This window comes from Mixophyes fleayi, chromosome 5 (assembly GCF_038048845.1).
Source record: "Mixophyes fleayi isolate aMixFle1 chromosome 5, aMixFle1.hap1, whole genome shotgun sequence".
Taxonomy (NCBI): domain Eukaryota; kingdom Metazoa; phylum Chordata; class Amphibia; order Anura; family Limnodynastidae; genus Mixophyes; species Mixophyes fleayi.
The window spans coordinates 59,882,043-59,904,035 of record NC_134406.1 but is presented as its reverse complement, the minus strand read 5'-3'; the positions used below and the strand labels follow the sequence as shown (position 1 = coordinate 59,904,035).

General features: G+C 38.6%; 1 protein-coding gene and 1 long non-coding RNA gene across 2 annotated transcripts; one reads left to right on the top strand and one right to left on the bottom strand.

The window, feature by feature from the left end:
- Nucleotides 1-5,015: 5,015 nt before the first annotated feature.
- On the bottom strand, nt 5,016-9,794 carry EVX1 (even-skipped homeobox 1). Its single transcript, XM_075211263.1, has 3 exons — nt 9,146-9,794; nt 7,125-7,363; nt 5,016-6,770 (listed from the first exon to the last, which is right to left on the bottom strand). The coding sequence occupies exons 1-3, from the start codon at nt 9,528-9,530 to the stop codon at nt 6,246-6,248; spliced, it is 1,149 nt and encodes a 382-aa protein (XP_075067364.1). The 5' UTR covers nt 9,531-9,794; the 3' UTR covers nt 5,016-6,245.
- LOC142157675 (uncharacterized) lies at nt 9,693-16,106 on the top strand. The gene is made up of 5 exons (XR_012692561.1): nt 9,693-9,933; nt 10,246-10,316; nt 10,662-10,785; nt 11,140-11,264; nt 16,018-16,106. It is a non-coding gene; the product is annotated as an uncharacterized LOC142157675 (long non-coding RNA).
- The last annotated feature ends 5,887 nt before the right edge of the window (nt 16,107-21,993 follow it).

Below are 21,993 nucleotides of genomic sequence, written 5' to 3'. Positions count from 1 at the left end.
GTGGTGAGAATATGTTTATGGTTTCAGTCCAGATTGGTTCTTTAATAAGGCAGTTGTTTTAGGGTATGCATGCATAAGAGTATTGGCCTGTGCTGGCTCCACCAGATGGAACAAAATTTAATTAAGCTGCATTTGTTTGCCATTTAGAAAAAATAATTTGAGATGCAAAAATATGTTCTTCACTATTATCAATAAATCATTTTTTTGAGATCCACTTAAGCAGTGTTCACCATTGGTGGAATGCAGCGATGGGCAATGCATCATGGGTGGTGTTGCCAGTGACTACAAACCCTTATGGTAGGTATGCACAGATGATTTGACATGGGCTCATGGTGTGTGTGGACTGGAATGTGGGATTATTAATTATCATACATCACTGTAGAGGAATGCATCAGCAATATTTTAGGCATTTTTATCCAAATTGTGACGGTCATTGAAACATACTTGTCCTATTATTTTCCTGTCTGGCATTTGATAAAAGTGGTGTGAGTATTATCAGTGTATTCACCCATAGGGATCTATGAAAACTATATTTAGCTCAATTTAATCTAATATATGCAGCACTGAGCTTGGCTCTGAAGGGCACATGTTCAAGCACCCAAAGGCAGACAATTTGGGGAAGGGGCAGTATCTTTCATGGAATCATTTTTCCTTTCATTGCCTGTATTAATAACTTAGCTATTTGTGATAGTTCTGATACTGAATGAAGTGATAATATGTATAGTTAAATTTTTAGTGTACTAAAAAGAAAAATGATGTTGGTATAGAACCATAAATGGAATTGGATAGCAGAAAAATGGTTAGCCCATCCCTGTTGCCTTTGTAGATTGGCTGCAGGTAGATAGTGTATGAAGAAGAAATAATCCAGTTGCTGGATGGAATATAAGTGTACTGGTGTATTTCATTTTAAGACAATATTGGAGAAATGTCTTGTTTGTTTCAGTGTGTATGTGCAATGCACTGGTGATGAGCTACTGATTTACCTTGCAGATTTATCAGTGGATTTTCTATGCTCCGGGTCTGGTTCTGTGCATCCCATGGGACACCAATTACAAGCACTAATTGGACAGCCATACATCAAAGTCGCTCGTGAGACTGGCTCCTTTGAGATTCAGAAATCTTTTACTCACCTTTCGCTCTCAAAGCGAAAAAACATTTTGATAGGTAGATAGTACAAAATAACAGTCATTAAGCATAGAATCTACTTGATGAGAAAATGTGTTAATTTGTGACACAGTTTAGAGTGATCATTCTAAATGATTATCCGGACACGTGAATTAGCAAATTTTAAATCCATTTGATGGCAGCTTCGATTTTCCTTTCTGAAATATCTGAATAATGATAAACTGGAGAATGTGAAAAACAGCAAAGTATATATCATGAAAACGCAACATGCCCTAACAGATATGTAATGAAACATCTCCAATTACACAATTGGGGCTTCTATATTTAACCTTTCTGAAGCTGCAGAATATGATCATTGTTTAATAGTTCGAAATGCTGACATATATTTCGTTCAGCTACTGCTTAGATATCATGATAGTAGGCCCCTGAAAAATAAATTCAATTTAACCCGTCTACACACAAAAGTCTGCAGCGATACATTATAATTACTATTTTGTATTCAGAATGAATGGAAATATTTTACCGGTTTAATTACGCAGGTGTAAGGTGATCAGAATATACTACATTGTACCTATGGTGAGATGGACAATTATCATATAGACATACAATGATACAATGAGATTACTGGGTCGTTATATATTTTAAATTAGCTATTTAATAAAACACATACGCACACATAGGTGGTTTTGTATCGCTGTCGCCTAGAACACATGACAAGTTGTGTGACTTTGCAGCCCACACAGAATTTCTGTATTTTTGCAGCCAACACTTTTGTACCTTTCAGTGCTCTAAAAAGGATGTTTAGTAAATTTTAAGAACGACTCCTTAGCAAATAAAATAAGTAATCCGGCTTTTATATGACTACGTTGAACCCAGAGAATTATTTTACACTGTTTGAGCAAGATGAACATTGACTCTTTTCATCATTTACTGCCGAGCAAGACATTTGTTTCCCATTTGAAGCTCCGTCTCCTGTAAGTAATTGTCCCTGTTAACACAATACCTTTCACTCCTCTCTCCTGCTCTATAAATAATCCAGATTGAGATGTAAGGATATGACTTTCACAAGATTGGACAATTGATTAAATCTGTGACCTGCAATTGCGAATAATTTGGGGAGGCTATTTAAACAGATGAAGGCCTAAATTGCCTTGCTTGTATGTGAATTAATTCCCCATTCATCATCATTATGTAGTGATTGGTCCATTCACACTCCTTATTCTGCTGAAACAGAGCAGGATTAAAATGAGTTTAAAGAAGACGCTAATATGGTCTGTTTTTCAACTACCCAACTACGATTAATAAGCAGATTTATTTTTTTCTAAACGCTTTGGTTCAGAGCGTTGACTTAAATATTTATGCAATGTTCTTATTTCACATTGATTTAAAACCACTTAACAAAACACCCTCTGGAAAGCGGGTCTATTTCATTAAACATCTATCAGCTTTGGATTCTAACCGTTTACACAAAATATTGCAGCAGAATTGACATCACCGCATATAACAGACAAGTTTGTAAAAACATTTTCAATAAACAGAACGCAGAAAAAAGATACTGCAGTGCAATAACTGAAACAACTTTGTTTCTAAATATGTAACAATCTTTCCTTTATCAGTGATTTGGTAGACTACATAGAGTACTGAAATGTAGAACCTTGAACTTGATTTTCATAACACCTTGTACCGAGAATGTTTTTTGTTCTTTTGTTATTTGTTTGTGAACCCAGTGGGAATGGGTTACATTTTGTGAGTTATTTTTAAAAAACTAAATTTCTCTCTTGATATTTATGCTCACCGGTGGTTTCAGGTGAAGATAATGAGATTGGCTACTTCTAATGCGATTTTTATAGGGATTTTTTTATTATGTTATACACTTAAATGACTGGTACATAATTGAAGAATTGCAAGTGAATTACCAAATAAAAGATGGATTCGTTAGTTAAAAAAGGTGCCCGTCTTGGAGAAGGTGTCAATATTTATTCTGCCACTATTATTTTGCACCGCAGTGTTGAGTCACTTATTTAACAGTATGTGATATCGCCGCCCTCTTGACCTCAAACCATGGGTCGCATTATGAAACGATTAACACGTTTAGCTTGTGACTGAATAGGCGAGGACATGTTTCTGGAACAAAGGTCCAGGGTTTGTTCATTAAACCATTGTAGTTGGCAAGCTGGTGAGCAGGCTGACATATGGTAGCGTGTATTTAGAGTGACTGCTCAACTTGAGTAAAATAATGTAACAAATCGAGCACAAGAATAATTGAAAACAAAAGGACTGTCAGGTATGTGAAGAGACCCAGAGATGAGAAGCTGAGTGGTATAAGGGATCATACTGATGGCGATAGAGTGCACAATGCTTATTCTACAAGGCTGTTTGTATAACTCCTTAGCAGTACTTGCCACAATTCCAGTGATTGCACACCGAGCTAACTAGTGGATTTATCCTGTACAGTGACATGAAGTCGAAGAGCAGATGAAGCCTTGACCGATTGTATCAAGCAATGGTCCTGTACACCGTGTAAAATTAGTTAACCAGATCTCCATTGGGATGATAAATTATTAACCAGCTATTCATATCCTCCCCCCCCCCCCCCTTTTTACTCGGCTGTTAGCATGCAGCTTTATTCTAAACATGTAGTTTTCAATCGGTTTGGTCACACTTACAAGAACACGCTTTAATAAGGTAATCAATCACATGCTAACAACCAGGGGGCTGGCTGTGACTGGGCTCACTTTGGCTTGTATGAACACAGGATCCTTGGGGAACTACAGAGACTTAGCTAGATTCTCCTCATCCTTGCAGAAATCAAAATAACACACCTACGATTATTTAATAACATTGCATTTAGTAACAAATTGGCACTAATGTTAAACTACAAATCAGATATTTAGGTGTTTATTTTGTTGCTTTCTCTTGCACTTGCATTAGACAAATGGAAACGAATTGCTGATTGGTTTCTATGGTCTATTACAATTTGCACCTAAATATGACCTTAGTATATGATCCTAATTCCGGTTATTCTTCATATATAGGCACAATGTAGAATTCAACTAAGCAATATCGTGTATTTATTTAGAAATAATAAGTATCATATATTGCTGCCATATTATGTTCTCGATATTGGTGGCATGTCATTCAGAATTGTGAATGTTCTGTTGGCCATGTTAATATTGAAAGCAAGTAGCTATTCTTTGGGTGCTATAGGTTCTTTACAAAAAATATTCTATCATGCTTAGTTTCTGTTTGATGTCTCTGGAACTATTACCCAGGAAGTAGAGTCAATTAAAGACTGCTGATTGGACACTGGTCTTATCATTGATCTTAGATATCTTGTAATATTACTTCAGACATCTCATTTACCTCCTTGTTAAACTGAAGTGCTGTGGGCATTTCAGCTGCCTGCAACAAGCCTATTTATCTGCCATGAGCTATTTAGCTATAATAAAACAAATATCGTTTAATGTCACAGGTGTAGCATTGCTGTTATGAAGTTATAGGTTCTGAAATGATCTTTGATGTTTGCAGAATATGAACCAACCCAACTACTCCCAATGAGTCAATATAAAGATGCAACATGTCCATGTTATTAGAAATAATATTCAGATTTTCACTTGGATGGCCACTCAATATATTACTTGTATGTTTCTCATATTGATACTTTTTTTACTAAAGTGTTGTAAAAATTAGTTCAGACAAAGTAACATTGCAACCTATTTTTGAATCTCAAAATAAAACAATGGACGATAAGATGCATGAAATATGTCAAGTGAAATAAAAATCTTCTAAAAGTCGTGTGAAAATCGATCGTGTTTCCCACCATAAACTTTGGAATAGATACCAATTAACACCAGTAAATTCTGTGAGAGAAGTTGTTATAATATGTCCTTGCGATTATTTTATTGCGATTTTTTTAACAGATTATTGTAACAGTGTTTTATTAGGGTATTATTATTATTATTCTGGACGGTGTTAAATCATCTTCACAAAAGACATTCATTGCAAAGAAATATCAAACCCAGTTCTGAAAATATTTAAAATAAAGTCTAGCATTAGACAGAACTCAAGGTGGACATTTTCATCGCAGCCCTACATGTGCAACAAAAGCAAATATAAATAACTTAAAACAATTCAAATGTAAACTACAAATCCCTGAAAATCAAGTATGGACGAAAATAATATATGTCAAAAAAAATAAACGAAAAAGCCAAAAACCCAGCAAAGTGAATGAAAGAATATTTGCACACAGGCATAGTAGATTGGGAATACTAGCAGTCTACTGCGTGTGCACTAATTTGCAGAAAGAGATGGCTGTCTGTAGAGATCTGGCTACCTAATCCTTTCCCTGTGCGGCTTGTTAAGATCTGGCAGAAGGTTTGCACTTTGAGAAAATTATTATACATTCAAAAAATCCTCCTTACATATACATCACTTGATAATTTAATCAGTGTGCCTACTTTTCAGCAGCTGAGTATGACCACTGGCATTTCACGTACAAATATTCTAATTCACCACACAGCTCAGATTTATCCCACAGCCCAGTGTTTGATCCTACCAAAAATAATAAAAAAATATAAAAAAGTGAACAGGAAATATATAGACTATGCCATTTCGATTAAAAAAAGACCCATCCACAGAACGTGGCAGATAGTGTGGTTTTGTACAAAGTTAGTTACACTGTAGAATGTAATTGCAATATTATAATACTGTGATCTGATGTGGCGTAGAAAAGAAAAGCATTTCATTTCATATACATTTGGAATAAAAATCATTTCTAAATGACCTTTTTTTTTTGTTCTGTGTTAAAATGACATTCAAGTATTCCAGACTGGTATTTCTAAATCTACATTTGTCCTCCATTTTGTCACCGACACTCTCATAAAATAAACAAAACTGTGGTAATGCCTATAAAATGATCATTATTTAAAAGTAGTCCATTTTGTCTTCTGAGAGATAATGAGTTACTTCCATAGTTAATTCATTGATCTGGAGAAGAAAGCTTGTGATGACCTGATCAGTTCTGTAATGCCATCTCCTGATTAGGTGCATATTAACAATTAGACTTGGCAGATAGCTTTGTCACGTGGGAGAGGGTGGGTGCATGTAAAGGGTAAAGGCCTTTATCTGGTCAGTGGAACTTCTTCTCTCTGGTCTAGAGGGACAGAGCTTTTACTCAGGACTGAAGGTGTGAAAGTCAGGAAGGAATCTGATCTCGATGACGGCGAGCAGTTAAAGTCAGAACCTGCGGGCCTTTGTGCCAGTCCATTAGGAGAGCTGGAGTGACATGCCAAGCAGGAGCAAGGGTTGCCCCCAGCACCAAGTCCATGGGCAGGTGTGGCGTAAATGGACGGATGTCTAAATGCACATAACAGTTCTGGCCTGGGGTAAGGATGAGAAAGGACTCTGAAGGTGTCCAGTGGCCTTAATGGGGAGCTGAAGGGAGTGGCAGCTGAGGCTGAAGTAGTACCAATACCCATGTGAGAATAGTAAGGAAGAGGTAGGTGAGATGGGAAAGGATAAGGTAGATTGCCAGTGGCTGCTGCGTGGCTCATCATATAGGTATAAAACGCTGGGTCTGCAGGGTGGGGCCAAGTCATTGCCAAACGCTGCCGCTTGTCCTTCATCCTTCTGTTCTGAAACCACACCTGGGAGTAAAGAAAGGACCAGTTTAGTGTAAAGAAAACGTTATAGACATGAGCGCCCATTATAACTCAGCACGTTGAGATTTTGGCACCACCTCTATTGTGTGCATCAGTTCAAATCTCAATCATCTAAATGTAATCAAAGACTCTACTACAGGTATGATCAGTGCCTTATGAATTTATCAATAATTAGGAAGATGCATTATTATTTTTGGTTACCCCCCAGATAATGTCTACAAAATTAAGAGAGATGTAAACAGTACAAATGGAGTATAATAAAGCAGTGTATCGATCTATCTGCCATCACATGCCATAGATGCAATGTGGCCACTGATTAAAGCGTTATGTGTGCAATACCTTAATCGTGGTTTCTGGAAGGTTAAGGGCTGCAGCTAGTTCACATCTCCTAGGCCTCGATACGTAGTTTTCCCGGTAGAATTCCTTCTCCAGACGTGCTATCTGTTCCCTGGTGAAGGCTGTCCTGTATCTGCGCATCTGGTCCGCAGTACAGGAGAGAGAGCTTTGAGATCCGCCACTTCCCTTTGATGAATCGCTCCCATTCACGGGGCTGCCACCCATAGCCTCTGAGCACTGACCTGCACACAGAAGTCAAACACAGGACATTATGCTACAGTCAGGATCTTGCCAAACGTAGGACGCGTTTCACAGCTATGTCTGTTTACCTAGCACCTTAATACAACCAAAACATAGAGAGCCAAACCATTCAATCCGGGTGTCATAAAGGAAAGATTAACATAGGACTTTAGGTAAACAGACTAATAATTTCTCTAGCTTGCCATAGAATTGCCCTGTTTTGCTGTGGTGTTTGGATCTCACTGACCTGGTAGCAACATTTGGATGAATTTTTTGCTATCAATTATCCAAATGAACCCCTAAATAAAACCCTATGCTTTTACAAAGGCAAACAATATGTATAGATCTGTTATCTCCAATGCAATAAAAATAATAATACTGCCAGAGTAACAACGAAATCTCGGAGCAACATTATTTTCAAGATGGATGTATTTAGAAATAAAGTCACATCCGAGCCTGAGAATGCACCGATATGATAGGAGCAGTGGCCTTTGGAAAGAGGGCTTCAGTTTGCAGTTTGTGATATTGTGCTACACATACAAATGCCTAGCAATGACAGCTCTATTCTCTAGCCTAATTCATACCGAGAAATCTGCAGTGAATTTAGCAGCACCACAAGTGCCCATTATTGGTCGTAACCCCTAAATTAGCGTGCATGTTCCAATTTCACAGTCAGGGTAATCAGTCAGTTACAAGAATCTATGGGTTAGTCGATAAATTAAAGATAATGGAAAACACAAAGGATGGCTTGTAATGAAAATAGATATTCATTATATTGGAATATATTACAAAAGAGTACCAAAGAAACAGTGCCTAACGATCTGCTCACTGGCACTAGTATGTCAAGATAATGAACTTAAAACTAACAATTCTGAACAAAATGATATGTATTTATTAATATCCAGGCTGATGAGCGCTATTATATACTAGTGGCCCAGTGTTTATAAGGACAGAGGATATGCCTGGAGTATGGGAGGTTGTCTGTGACTGGCGTCCTTTCAAATGCAACCTGGGCTTTTGTGCTGGTCAACGAAAGTTGTTGTTTTTGTTTTGTTTTTTTAACATCCCAGAGACAATTTCCGAGCTGGCGCCAGTTACCTCTGAAAGTGAGAAGATCATTGGGATCTGTAAGGGACATGTAAAGCAACATCCCCGCCGTAGCTTGGCAGGAGGAATCTCCAGTCCCCATCTCATTGTCTTTATGGTCACCTATACACAATGTCCCAGACGAGCTTCCTAAACTCAATCTTTGATCTTGAACACAGAGAAAGGTGTTAAGCACCCTGTAGTGATCAGCATGGGCTCTGTCCCCAGCAAAAGACTGAAAGGTGCCATCACTAAGTGCAAAATGAAACATAACATGCTTCTCAATGTCTGTGTATTACAGTAGCAGCCTTGAAATAATGGTACATTATGCAAATATCAACGTTTTCCAAAATATTCCTTTGCCATGCGAAAAGAGGTAAACAATCTTTAATATTTGTTCTACATTTCTAAAAGTCAATAAATAAACCAATTATATATATATATATATATATATATATATATATATATATATATATATATATATATATATATAGTGTGTGTGTGTGTGTATGTGTGTGTGTGTGTGCATGGTGTATATGCTTATGTGTAAACAAAAAATATGTGCTATAAATCGATAAATATCCCTATAGTATTTGCATACACCCAGTGCAGGCAGGCAGGCTTTGAGCGTCCCTGGGAACAGCACTTGGGTACGGGCTGGTGAGGTATACTTTGGGATGTAAAAGAGGGACCGGTACCTTTGCTGTGCTGGTAGTCGGTATTGGCACTAGTGCAGTCTGGGGTGCAGCTCACTTCAATCTCCTCGTAAAAATCCGATTCCGTGTCCGAGCTGCTGTGATGCCCTTTGACTGTTAGGGAGTCCGGATGGGGAGAGGAGAGCAGCAGCGCTGCCGACCTACTATCCGGGCCGGTCCCTGATACAACTTCCACCTCCTCCTCTGCTCTCTCCCTGGATGCCAAAGGGACAGATCTAGGGCTCAGGCAGCTTCTAGGAATCATTTTCTCCTGCGGCTCCTGAATGGGGCTTCCCACTGTGTCCGACAAATTAGACATTCTCTTGCCAACTAGAGTGCCAAGTTGACCTCCCTCCAGGAACATGACCATCTCCTTTCTGGCTTCCATTGTGTCTCTGAGTAAGCCAGAGAGGACTAGTGCTGGCAGCAGAAACAGGCAGATGAGCAATAGAGAGATATAGATGACCCTGTGCTGCCTGCACGCTTCTGTGCTGTACTGGCTCTGGGAGGGATCACCATTGCCCTCTTCTTTCTAAGCTGTCATCCTTAATGGTGCAATCGTCATTACAGTACCACTGCTGACGCCACTCATTGATTGCTAGTGGATAAATAGCAACGTCCGCCACCTTAAAGATGAAAGGAAAGCCGGAGCTAATGGTTTATGGTACTGATGCACCAGATGAACACGGATGATGCAGAAAGTGTGAACAAAGATATACATCAGGAAACAAACAGGGGCAAGCATATACTGCACTTTGCTTAGTGTTCCAGAGGGAACATTGTTTGACAATGTAATAGCTCTCACCATTTCTTTTACTTGATAATTAACTAAGCTTTTAGTTAATTTTCTCTTTGTTTTCTCTTTGTTGCATAATTGATCAGAGGATTCATAACCATTTTGCTGTTTGTTTTTGAACACAAGAATGAAGAACTGTTGTGAAGTATACTCACTTGATACATAATTTAGTGCTATTTCTGCAGTACCCATTAAAGCAGCATTATAACTTTTTTTTGTTGTTGTAAGAAGATTAACAAGCTCTTCATTTCTAAACACCAACGATCCGTGCTTACATTCTCTTTTACACACTTGTGCTGTATTTCAGGTATTTTGAATACTGGATCTCCATGGAACTGTCATCTCTGCACAACCAACTTGTGTCACTTCAGCATGCAGGTAATGAGCAGCTATTGTATTTTAAAGGACATTTTCATTGGGGTTTATGTACATGTCCCCTTTGTGTTGACATCTAGGGTTCAAAATATCAATATTTGTGTTGAAATGCAAATACTATTATAAAACTATTTTAGTAAAGTATGCAAAATATAGTATGATATATATATATATATATATATATATATATATATATATATATATATATATATATATATATATATATATATACACATTCTGAAAACGTTCCAGTTTTGGCATAAAACATCCTGATTAAACCGATTAATGCCACAGACTTTCACACAGTGAAGCTTGTTATTTAACATTAGTTTTTTTTTTCTTTTATAGACTCCTCTACTGTATTTTGATTTCCATCATAAAGCGGAGGCAAGGCTTTCACACGATCCTCTAAAAAATATAAAGAACAGAAGTATGAATGCTGGTTTTCTCAGGGGAAAAAGCAGTGTGAACAGTTATGTATTTTTTTTTTAACTATCTCCAGCGGGCTGCCATATGGGTAATGGAGGAAGCTTTTCTCTACTGGAGATCTGGGGGCAGCTATGATTTCGTGTATTAAGAAGGGGCGTGAAAAGTAACAGTAGCAGTAAGTACACAAGGCCTGCTAACTAATAGAGGGCATGAAAACGATATTTAAGTAAAAATCAAGTTTGTAGCCACATCAGAATACACACGAATCTGTGGCACCCGTGTTAGGCTCAACATGTAAATGAGTCAATAAAATGGTAATCCAGTCAAAACACATTCTCTTTACTAGGAGCAGATTTCAGGAATACAGTTGCAAAATAACCCCATTCTTTTTAAACAGGGTCTATTTTTCCAGTAACAGGCTTTTCTAGCACCTTATTGGAAGAGGACTGGGTGTCTGGTCTTTCTCAGCAGACTCTTGGCTCCTTCCTCTCCAGCAATTGAAGTCTACTGAACAATGAGCAGGTAGTGGCTTTTCTTCCTTGTTTTCATTGTATACACTTAAAGCGATATTCATTGTATCACATGCTAAGTGCTCAGTGGACGGGCATATGTTAGGCACAGATATTGTAAATGATGCTCTTCGAGCCTGTCTGACACACAGCAGCTGGAGGGTCTATGTAGGCAACGCATGGCTGCCTTTAACCTTTTGGGTGCCAGATCAATATATTACCGAGTCAGCTGGCACTGAGTGGGTTAAGCACATCACTCCTCTATATTCGCTTTATAAATGTATTTGAAAGAACTGCTAATATGGAATGTAATTTTTTTTTAACTGCCTCTGCTTTTAAGTGTAATGTTTTGTTTCTCCCTCTTTTTAATTATTGTTTAGTTAGTCCCATGGCAATAATTAAGTCGTTTAATTGGCATTACACAGCACTTTACCTTTGATATCCGTGCCATAGAAAATGTAACATCATCTGTTCAGCCCGTGTTAGTTTTTATGTTTTAAATGACCGATTTCCCCCTTGCTCCATCAGTGTTAATGTCAGAAACAGTTTAAGCTGCACAATGCTGTTTTTTTCCTCTTAAAGGAGAATGTGAAGGGTTAACGGCCAAAAGAAACATTACTGGCACTAATTTATCGCGAGGCAATAGTAACAGACGACCTTACTGACTAATGCTCTTACAGTTTTCTTTGTAGACTGGAAAATATGGCCATGAAAGTGTTTGCATTGAGTATCTAGTGAATCTTTTACACTATCATACTGTTTTGCAAATCTGATTTAATTGCATGAGAAAATATTCTAGCCTTGAAAAATCGTACAAACATCAGTTTATGAGCGAAAGCCTATAAATTCTTCAAGTAAACTTTATTCTGCAATAGGGTCTATAATTAAACAACTTTGCATTATTTCTCGCCAACTTCAACCATTAGAACATTATTTAATTATAACATGCTAGATATTGTGTATTGTAAGGGGAAGGAGGGGGTCTTAATGTCAGAGTTCAGAGAGAGTAAACGCAATCGATTCTGCTTCATAAAATGTCGATAGTATATTTTATATAGTTTATATAGTATATAACATTCCTGGATTGAAATATAAGCGTTTTATTCTGCTATTGGAGTTTGATTGATCCAATAAAGACCATCTGGAGAAATGAGGATTATTTAGGGCTGACATCAAGTATGAAGTACATTATATGGTTGCATCGCAATTAGATAGAATATCAGAGGTTGCTATGCAGAGTGCATTTGAAATAATTACCTTGTACCCTATGCATTTCATAGGTGTTCGGTTTTAAATCATTGTTTACTAGAGAAATGATGTGCTACTGTCTACCCACTGCTGAAAGTATATGGATTGAAACAAATCGGTTATGGTACGTCCTTATGGCAAATATAGTTATAGCTTCTTATTTTAATTAAACATATCTATTATGGAAAAGCAGGAATTCCATTTTAATTGTATGTTTTGCAAGGCCCAGTTACTGGGTGCTGTAGGTCAAATGCTTCAATTAATTTAAAAGACACTAGACATGTTTAGTTAGCCGATGTCGCAACGGGTAGGTCCAATATAAATGATTACAAAAATCTGCTTAAATTTAAGGTTATCATCGTACGCTTCTGAATCAGGCGAGAATATATTATATATTATAAAAGGAGGTTTCTATTCTGTAAATCATTAATCCGTACAGGGCCATGTAGGTGTTGTATCTGGCCACTTTAGCGGATACTCAGCAGCCTAAGGGTCAGTATCACCGATATCTAGGCTCCTGGTAAATATTGCTGCTGCAAGTCATGGACAGCAGAGCTTCTAGCGCAGTCAGAGCAGACTGCGACAATCAAAGATAGACCATAAAATAGGAAACACGTCATTAAACTGTTGGTAAATAAAATCAGCCATAACACAACTATCAGTGGGTAAAGCAATCACAATTAAATCAACAAATAGTAAAACAATTACACCATTGTACACAATCATAGCCATGGAAACAGAGACATTCAAACTGACAAGTAGGACCTATTATTTGCCGCAAATATTATTTCCTTGCAATCTCTTGCTATGTTACAAACTAGATTTGGAATTCATCTGGTACATACTCAGAAAGGAACGGTTCAATATCAGTGCCAAGAAATGTGGGAATCTGTTTTATATCTAAATATTGCACTAAGTTTACAAATGGAGTAATTCTCATTGGATCACACCCCAGGTGCCATTTACTGCTAAGTAAATGCAGTTCAAAGTCTTGTGTCCGGTTTATTGCAACTGGAAAATAACTGTGAAAAACTGCTCATCGGTAGGAACATCTGAGCCGCAGATTTCGGCAGGGTTTTACACTTGCCCATTGAGGCTGAGATTGACAGCAAAGTAATTAGCAGCACCCGCTGACTGCAGGGATCATCATGAAATTTACTGAATATTTCAATAGCTGTCAGGATAAGCCCCGCCCAACACTGGGTGCTGACACCACCCCCTTACTCCATCGGAATTAAAATGTAAATACCTACAATTAGTTTTTTGTATATAACCAAATAATTTGCTTGGGATTCTGTCCAATTGTGGGGTGTCCACCTTTCACTATTTTAATAACAATAATATGTCAACAGAAAAGGATAGTAAATAAGTATGGTAATACACATGTGATAAATCTGTAGAATACAGTTTAGAAACACATATTGCAGATGCGCCATAAGCGATCAATTGCTGCTGAAGATGTTGAAGTATGTATATGGTGCACCAATGTTAGCTAATACTTCTGAGCTTATACAAACTGTCTCACTGTGTGATTGCCTAGCATAACTGGAAAATCTAGTACAACCTAATAGGAAAAAAAGAAAAACACAAGATGAGCATTTTTGAATGAAAGATATATTTAATAATTTCCAAATTACCATCAGAGTTAACACTTAACAAAAACATTCCAAAAATACAAATAAAAAATGTGCCATATAGATATAGGTACCACTTTGAAATATATGACTACATGCAATTACTTGTCTGTAAATATGCAACAAAAGAAAGACTTTGCAGCCACAACTATTCGCCATGCTGCATAGTAAATTGGTCATATAGGACCTCATTTAGAGTCGGACGCAAAGTCCGGTTTAAGCGCATCCAACAAAAAAACACTAACACGCATGTGCAGAAAACACCAAATCCGCCTGCGTCTTGGACGCAATTAACACTTGCGACAGCTTGTGACTCACTACGAGAGAATGGGAGGAATGCGGAATTGTGAAGGCGTGACCATGTAAATACATCCTAGTCGCAGTGAGGCGCAGACACAACACACGTCAAAACAGGGCTGAAGCTGTGCAGCAGAAATTAGGTGGCGCAAGCGTTAGCTAGCTGCAGGAACTGCTTGCAGCTCGATAGGGGATTAAGAGTGGGACGCAACTGGTGTTGCTTGCCACTCGTAATACCCTACCAAGCTGCGGTACACTCCCACTCCTACACTTCTTAAATGGACTTTGCGTCCGACTCTAAATGAGGTCCATAGGCTGTAAGTGAATGCTTTGGGCTTGATGCTGAGTTACTTAGCATAAAATCCTCACATTTGTACTCCACATGGTCAGGAAAATATCTGTATGCATATGGGCACATGCAGAGTTGCAGGACACTTGCACTTCCTTATGACTGAAGGCAGGATGGGAGAGGGAAATGATGGTCTAAGCTTGGTCCAGTACAGTAAGGGCCTGTTTGTGCAAATGTGGTAGACCAGCGGGAGACGTGTATATACCTGTCATCAGGAGCTGTTTGTTTACTAGAGAGCAGGTGGAATGCACGCTAATGATGATGATGATGTTCGCCAGATCTAGCTAACCGCTTCTGAATGGATGTTTGCAAATTCATCTCTAAAGTAGATAGGTGTTTTCTTCACTGATTGTGCATTTATTATAGGAATTTGTGGACGTATTTTAAAAATTATTTTTCGATACTTTCATTCATAAGTGAGAAGGAGTATTATATCAAGTCTAATAGCGAATGTGTGAAAGCATCCAAATAAATGTTAGCAAACCTTTCTTGTGCTTATGACAAGGTTCTGTATTAGTCTATGTGAAGGTATATATGCATAAAGTAAACCTGACATATGGGTGCAAAGCTAGATGCATTTTGAGAAACCTACGACTCTCAGCGTAATTTCTAATTACCTCAAAAATGAATGCAGGGGAACAATCCCGTGACTTCCATGTGTCCTACTCTGCTGTTACCTACAGACATACATAGAAGAGGCATATGTGATAAGACAAGAACTGTGCATACGGCTGCCTCATCAGTGTCTGCTGGAGCTCATAGAAAAGGAATTAGCCATACGGCTGAATACAGACAACAAAGGCTCACTCCATAGAAAATAAGTAAAGTTCTGAAACAGCAAAAATAATAATATATAAAGGAATAATACATAGCATGTCTGTTATGTTTTCATTTGATCACTAAACACACCCTTAAGTGTGAGTCAACCAATTTGTAGTCTTTACAGAACATTTCTCTAGGTGACTGCAAACCAATGACGTGACCCATGGTGATTGCACTGCTTGGTAATGTTCTTCCTCCTATGGAGATATTTAAAATGTTTTCTAAAAATGTAGATTTTTTTTTCTTATTTCAATTATCTGTTCTTATCCTGTCTGTATGGACAAATACTAAAGACCATTTCTCTTGTCTATATGCTATGTTCTACTCAGTTATTAATTTATTTTAGGTATTGTCCTGTATACTGGATAATTCTCAGTACTTGTTTCTAATTTGTTTCTTATCCCTTTTGCTTACAGTTATGTATCAAGCCTGCCACCTGTTACAGGTCCGCAGTCCTCCTAAAAATATGCCTGTACCAGCCATTGAATGTTCCACCCACAGATGTTCAAAGGTATTAGTGTTGTAAACTTATGGTCATTCATATCTATTAGCCTTGGGAGTGGAAGGTACTTATGCTCACTTTGGGGTAACATACTGATCGATCTTAAGATGAAATATCATACTTTGCTAGGTAGTGTAAATACACCCACTGTTTGAATAAACAAATCCCAACACACAAGGCCTGAGTCATTAAGGAGAGCAAAACAATAAAAAGGAGTAACTTTGTACCTGGGCAAAACCATGTTGCATTGGAAGGGAGGTAAATTTAAAATGTGGGGACAGATTTATAGTTGGGATAGGGAATGTCCTAGATCAACTTTAAATTTAAGTGTAAAAATAAAGCTATCAAGTATTTTTGTGCAACATGAAAAAGCAGCCAGTAGTTAACTTACATGAAAAACAATAAACTAACTTGTACCCCTTGCACTGTAACATGGTTCATCCAGGAGCAAACTAACTCATTTTTTTGCTTTCCTCTCCTTAATGACTCAGGAAAACAAAGTATACCTTAACTAATTCTTGAAGGTTGGCCGGCAGCATTTTCAGGCTGGTTTACCTTGACTCAAATTTTGGGTTTTAAACACAACATACAGTGGCATTCACAGATTTAGTGGCAGGAAGTCTAGAGTGTAAAAGAAAAAAGTTTTCTCCCATGACAACAATTTTATCAGAGATATCTTTTTGTATCCTGCAGTGGTTGTGTTAACGTCTCATTCAGGGGAGGGTTGGCAGACTTTGGCCCGGGGGGCAAGCACGCTGCACTGGCCCATAAGTAGCGGCCCATCCTTAAAGGGTGGTTTTTGGTACAATATATATTTATCTATATAAAAAGAGGCTATTTTAGTGTTGTTTAAACCATATATATGTTTTTATGCCCAGGCCCAGAGTTGGATTAAGCCTTTGGGGGGCCTGGGCATTTTAGACAGGGTAACGCCCTATGATGTAACATGGTTATCATTTTAGACAAATACACAGGCAATACTGTGTGCACTACTGTTAGGTGTACACAGTTCTGCCTTCACGAGCAGTACACGGTGAAGAGGGACATACCTCCCAACTGTCCTAAGCGAAACAGTCACCCAAATTCAGGACTGCCCCACTAGAATCAGGACAGTTGGCAGACTGGCCTGCTCTCTCCTACCTGTTCTTGTCACTGTCACCACTTGTGGCTGCAATTTTCTTTAGCTCATTTGCTGCTTGTCTGAATCCTGGAATATTGGAGGCCCAATTTGGAGAAAAAAATGGGTAGATGAAATTTAGAAATCTCCAACCAATAATAGTATCTACATTTAAAAAAATAGACCTATTTCCTTCCAACTAACCCTGACAATAAATTTAATAGCATTTACGTTTAATAAATATAACCATTTCCCACAACCATCCCAGGCATTAAATAATTCATAATCACTTTAAATAAATAGACCTCATTTTCCCCAAACAGCGATACATTCAATTAATAGATCACAAACTACCCCAGCAATAAATTAAAGCTCCAATCACACCACCTTAACTTCATAGGCCCCACACACACACAATACACTGACCACACACACACACACACACACACACACACACACACACACACACACACACACACACACACACACACACACACACACACACACAGTATATATGCCCCTCACACACACACACACACAGTATATATGCCACTCACACACACAAACACACACACACAGTATATATGCCCCTCACACACACACACACACAGTATATATGCCACTCACACACACAAACACACACAAACAGTATATATGCCCCTCACACACATACAGACAGTATATATGCTCCTCACACACACACAGTATATATGCCACTCACACACACACACACAAACACACACAAACAGTATATATGCCCCTCACACACATACAGACAGTATATATGCTCCTCACACACACAGACAGTATATATTATGCCTCTCACACACACAGACAGTATATATGCCCCTGACACACACATACACACACAGTATATATGCCCCCTCACACACACAGACAGTATATATGCCACACACACACATACAGTATATATGCCTCTTTCACACACACAGTATATATGCCCCTCACACACACAGACAGTATATATGCCCCTCACACACACAGACAGTATATATGCCCCTCACACACACAGACAGACAGTATATATGCCACACACACAGACAGACAGTATATATGCCCCTCACACACACAGACAGACAGTATATATGCCACACACACAGACAGACAGTATATATGCCACACCAACACACTATTAATATAACCCCCCACCCACCGCACTTACCTTTCTCCATCCGCGTTGCGCGCTCTGCACTTCTTATTCTTCCGATATGGGACGGCACCAATCACATGGTGCACGTCCCATGTGACAGAAGAATTCTCAGTGATAGGCAGAATGCTTGGCCTATCACTGAGTGGGAGGGGGGCAGGCCCAAAACACACTTTTTCTGACTGGCCCGGGGGGCACCAGCCCACCCCTGGTCTCATTACTTCAAAATCTATTCAGTGAAACATGCAACATGTCCACGATTCCCCAAACACTTGCATACGACTATGTATTAGATATTAAGCATTTTTATAGAGATTATGGACCTCATTTAGAGTCGGATGCAAAGTCCGTTTAAGAAGTGTAGGAGTGGGAGTGTGCCGCAGCTTGGTAGGGTATTACGAGTGGTAAGCAACCCCAGTCACGTCCCACTCGTAATACCCTATCAAGCTGCGAGCAGTTCCTGCAGTTAGCTAAAGTTTGCGCCACCTAATTCCTGCCGCACAGCTTTAGCCCTGTTTTGACGTGTGTTGCGTCTGCGTCTCACTGTGACTAGGATTTATTTACATGGTCACGCCTTCACAATTCCGCATTCCTCCCATTCTCTCGTAGCGAGTCGCAAGCTGTCGCAAGTGTTAATTGCGTCCAAGACGCAGGCGGATTTGGTGTTTTCTGCACATGCGTGATAGTGTTTTTTTGTTGGAGGTGCCTAAAACGGACTTTGCGTCCGACTCTAAATGAGATCCTATATGTATTAATCTTATATGTTAATGTATAAGCAACAATCAGTTACTTTAGAATGCAAGGCTAGAAGTAGATTACTGCTCTCTAACATACATCACTTAAAGAAAACGTAGGGGAAAGTGATTTTATATAACTATTTGATTCTGTATTTTGGGTATAAATGAATGTGGTACATATATTATATTATTTTTCAGTCAATACTAACACTGTCCAGCACCGATATTGCTTCTTTTGAAACAAGACAATATTCTGCAGTTCTAAGTTAAAGAGTATATATAAGTATAAATTGCATCCTTAATCTGCTTGAAATTCTGAGCTGCACGTTTTGCACACATTTCATGAGATATACTTACAGTATATCCTAAGTTACCAGCATCTGATACGCTCTAAGCTGCCCCATAAAGCCGATAAATAAATACTAGTACCAGCACTAGGCTTTGCCAGCTAGAGCACTATAGCTAGGTTACTCGCAGCGTGGGTTCCCCCTGCCATAATGCCAAACCAACCCTAGGACAGTCAGCACTGGGCTGAATTCCTCTGGGAGATCGGGCCCACAAAAAATGGGACCAACCAATTAGGTATAACCAGCCCCAAGCTGAAAAGCACTAGGGCTATTCCCACCCCCTGGTGTGGAGGGTGTATGGTAGAACCACAAGTGCCAGCATGCCCTGGCACCCAAGGCCCGCTGGGACTGTAGTGCGCCAGGGAAAAATGTAAATAAAACACAGACACAAGGCTAAAAATATATTTATTTAAAAGAAAACACTCATACACATCTCTTATTCCCCCTCTTTATTGGTCATCTAGGTCCAGCCATGGAGTCCTCTTCATCTGTTCTAAATCTATGGATCCTGGGCACGGCAAAAAGAAGACTCTCATAGACGTTGGTTTACCAGCTGCTAAGAGCTCCCGCTGCAAACGAGCTGCTTAGAGCTCCCGCTGCAAACGAGCTCTTAGCAGCAGTACAGTCGTATATATAAAACCTGGGAATTTCCCACAGCCAGAACTCAAGCCCTGTGCTGACCATCTTAGGGTTAGTTTGGCATAATGGCAGAGTGACCTCACACTGCAGGTTTCTCTATATGAAAAGTGCTTTTTGCGCTTACGAGTCGGACTTACGTCTGACTGTACATGATGGTGGTCATAAGCGATGTCACTAGTGGACAGTGTTATGTGCAACAAAGACAATGAACAGGCTTTTTATCAAACAAATTTACTTTTTGCAAAAGTTTAATGCAAGAATATATCTTCATACTTGGAAATAGAGCACTGTAGACATTTGCAGTAAAAGGTTCCTATATTCCAGGGCTTCTTTCTTCTATAATTGCTTAATAAGCATAAATCATTCTGCACACAGAACATATCATCTTGTGAGGCTAAATTCGTGTTTGACCATTGCACTGTATAATTATTTACCATTAAGCAAAGCAAGTCCCACATTACCTTAAAAAGTTTGCCTTGTTTAAACCAGAAAGAGGAGAGCTACAATGGACCTGATTCCTGCTTGGACTCAACTTCTGGTTCCCACCGTATACAAGCGGATCTCAAGAAACGTTTCAATTTGAATCTGGATGTAAGTATGCTCTGCCTAAACATTACTTGTTGTATGTTAAGAGACAGAACACAGTACAGGATACACACATGCATATGTCCAACATAGTCCTATCAGAAAGCATGCAGAAAATTTTTTCTATAAAATAAATAAAAATTTCATAATATTATAATCATTAATAAAAATAAGTGTTTTAAAAAATATTTTATTCTTTTTTTACATTAAATACATAAATCAGGATGTTCTTAATGTAGTACATTTTTATATTCTTAATTTTCTCTATATTCTCAATGCTCTGACAGTCATCACTATCAGTCGGCACTTACACCTGCCCTGTAGCTGGTGCAAATGATATGGCTGCAAAAAATGTACTTAAGACTTAAGAGGAACCCAGGACGTATAGTAAGGGGCGTGCCCTAGTCACGCCCCTTACTATACATTGCCTACGTTCGATCACCTTTGCCCAACCCCGTTCCGCTCTTCAAGTTGTAGGCAGTCGTAAAGTAATTTGTGTTCTGACATGAATTGCATGCGGTTGTTGCGTTCATTGCCGTAAGTTCCGCTGCTGGGCATGTGCAGGGATACGGCATGCAAGGGAACTTACGTCCAAACATGAATCAGGTCCAATATGTAATTCATTCATGAGGAATACTTCTAAATGATATCCTTTCAAACAGAATGCAACTCGTTAAATAGCTAAAATAACCAAAGTAGTATATTAATAACCTCTAATGTATGTTTCTCTGTATCTTTCCGTGAATAGAAGTTAACGCACCCTCTGCAAGGTACAAACTTAAATGTGCCATATTTCTGCACATTTTAGTGTACACTTGCAATATACTGTATTTGCTGAATTTAACATATTAAACAAAAACATAAAAACGTAAATGTGGCAGGTGCTTGGGTTTGAACACCTCGCCAGTCAGTACTTAGCAGGACCTCTGCTGGAAGAAATAGGCTAATAGTTTCCCCACTCCTCCTTGTAGCGCTCTTCTAGTTCAGTGATATGTTTAGGTTGTACATTCAGTACATTTCCCCACCGATTTCCAATTTTATTCAAGAGTGGGGGACTGTGATCAACATTCCAAACTGCTATACATAATTTATGTTATGTATTGCTAAAATATCCAAACATACATAGGAAAAATTATGCACATAAAAAAAGTGTATCTACATACACAAATTCCGTTGGACGCACTTCAAGATGCTTAATTTGTCCCAGCCACACAACAGACATGTAAGTGCACATTCTTATGCCCCATGATAGTGTAGAGATAGCTGAGAACTGTGGTTTGACAGTCTTAGTAGTAAA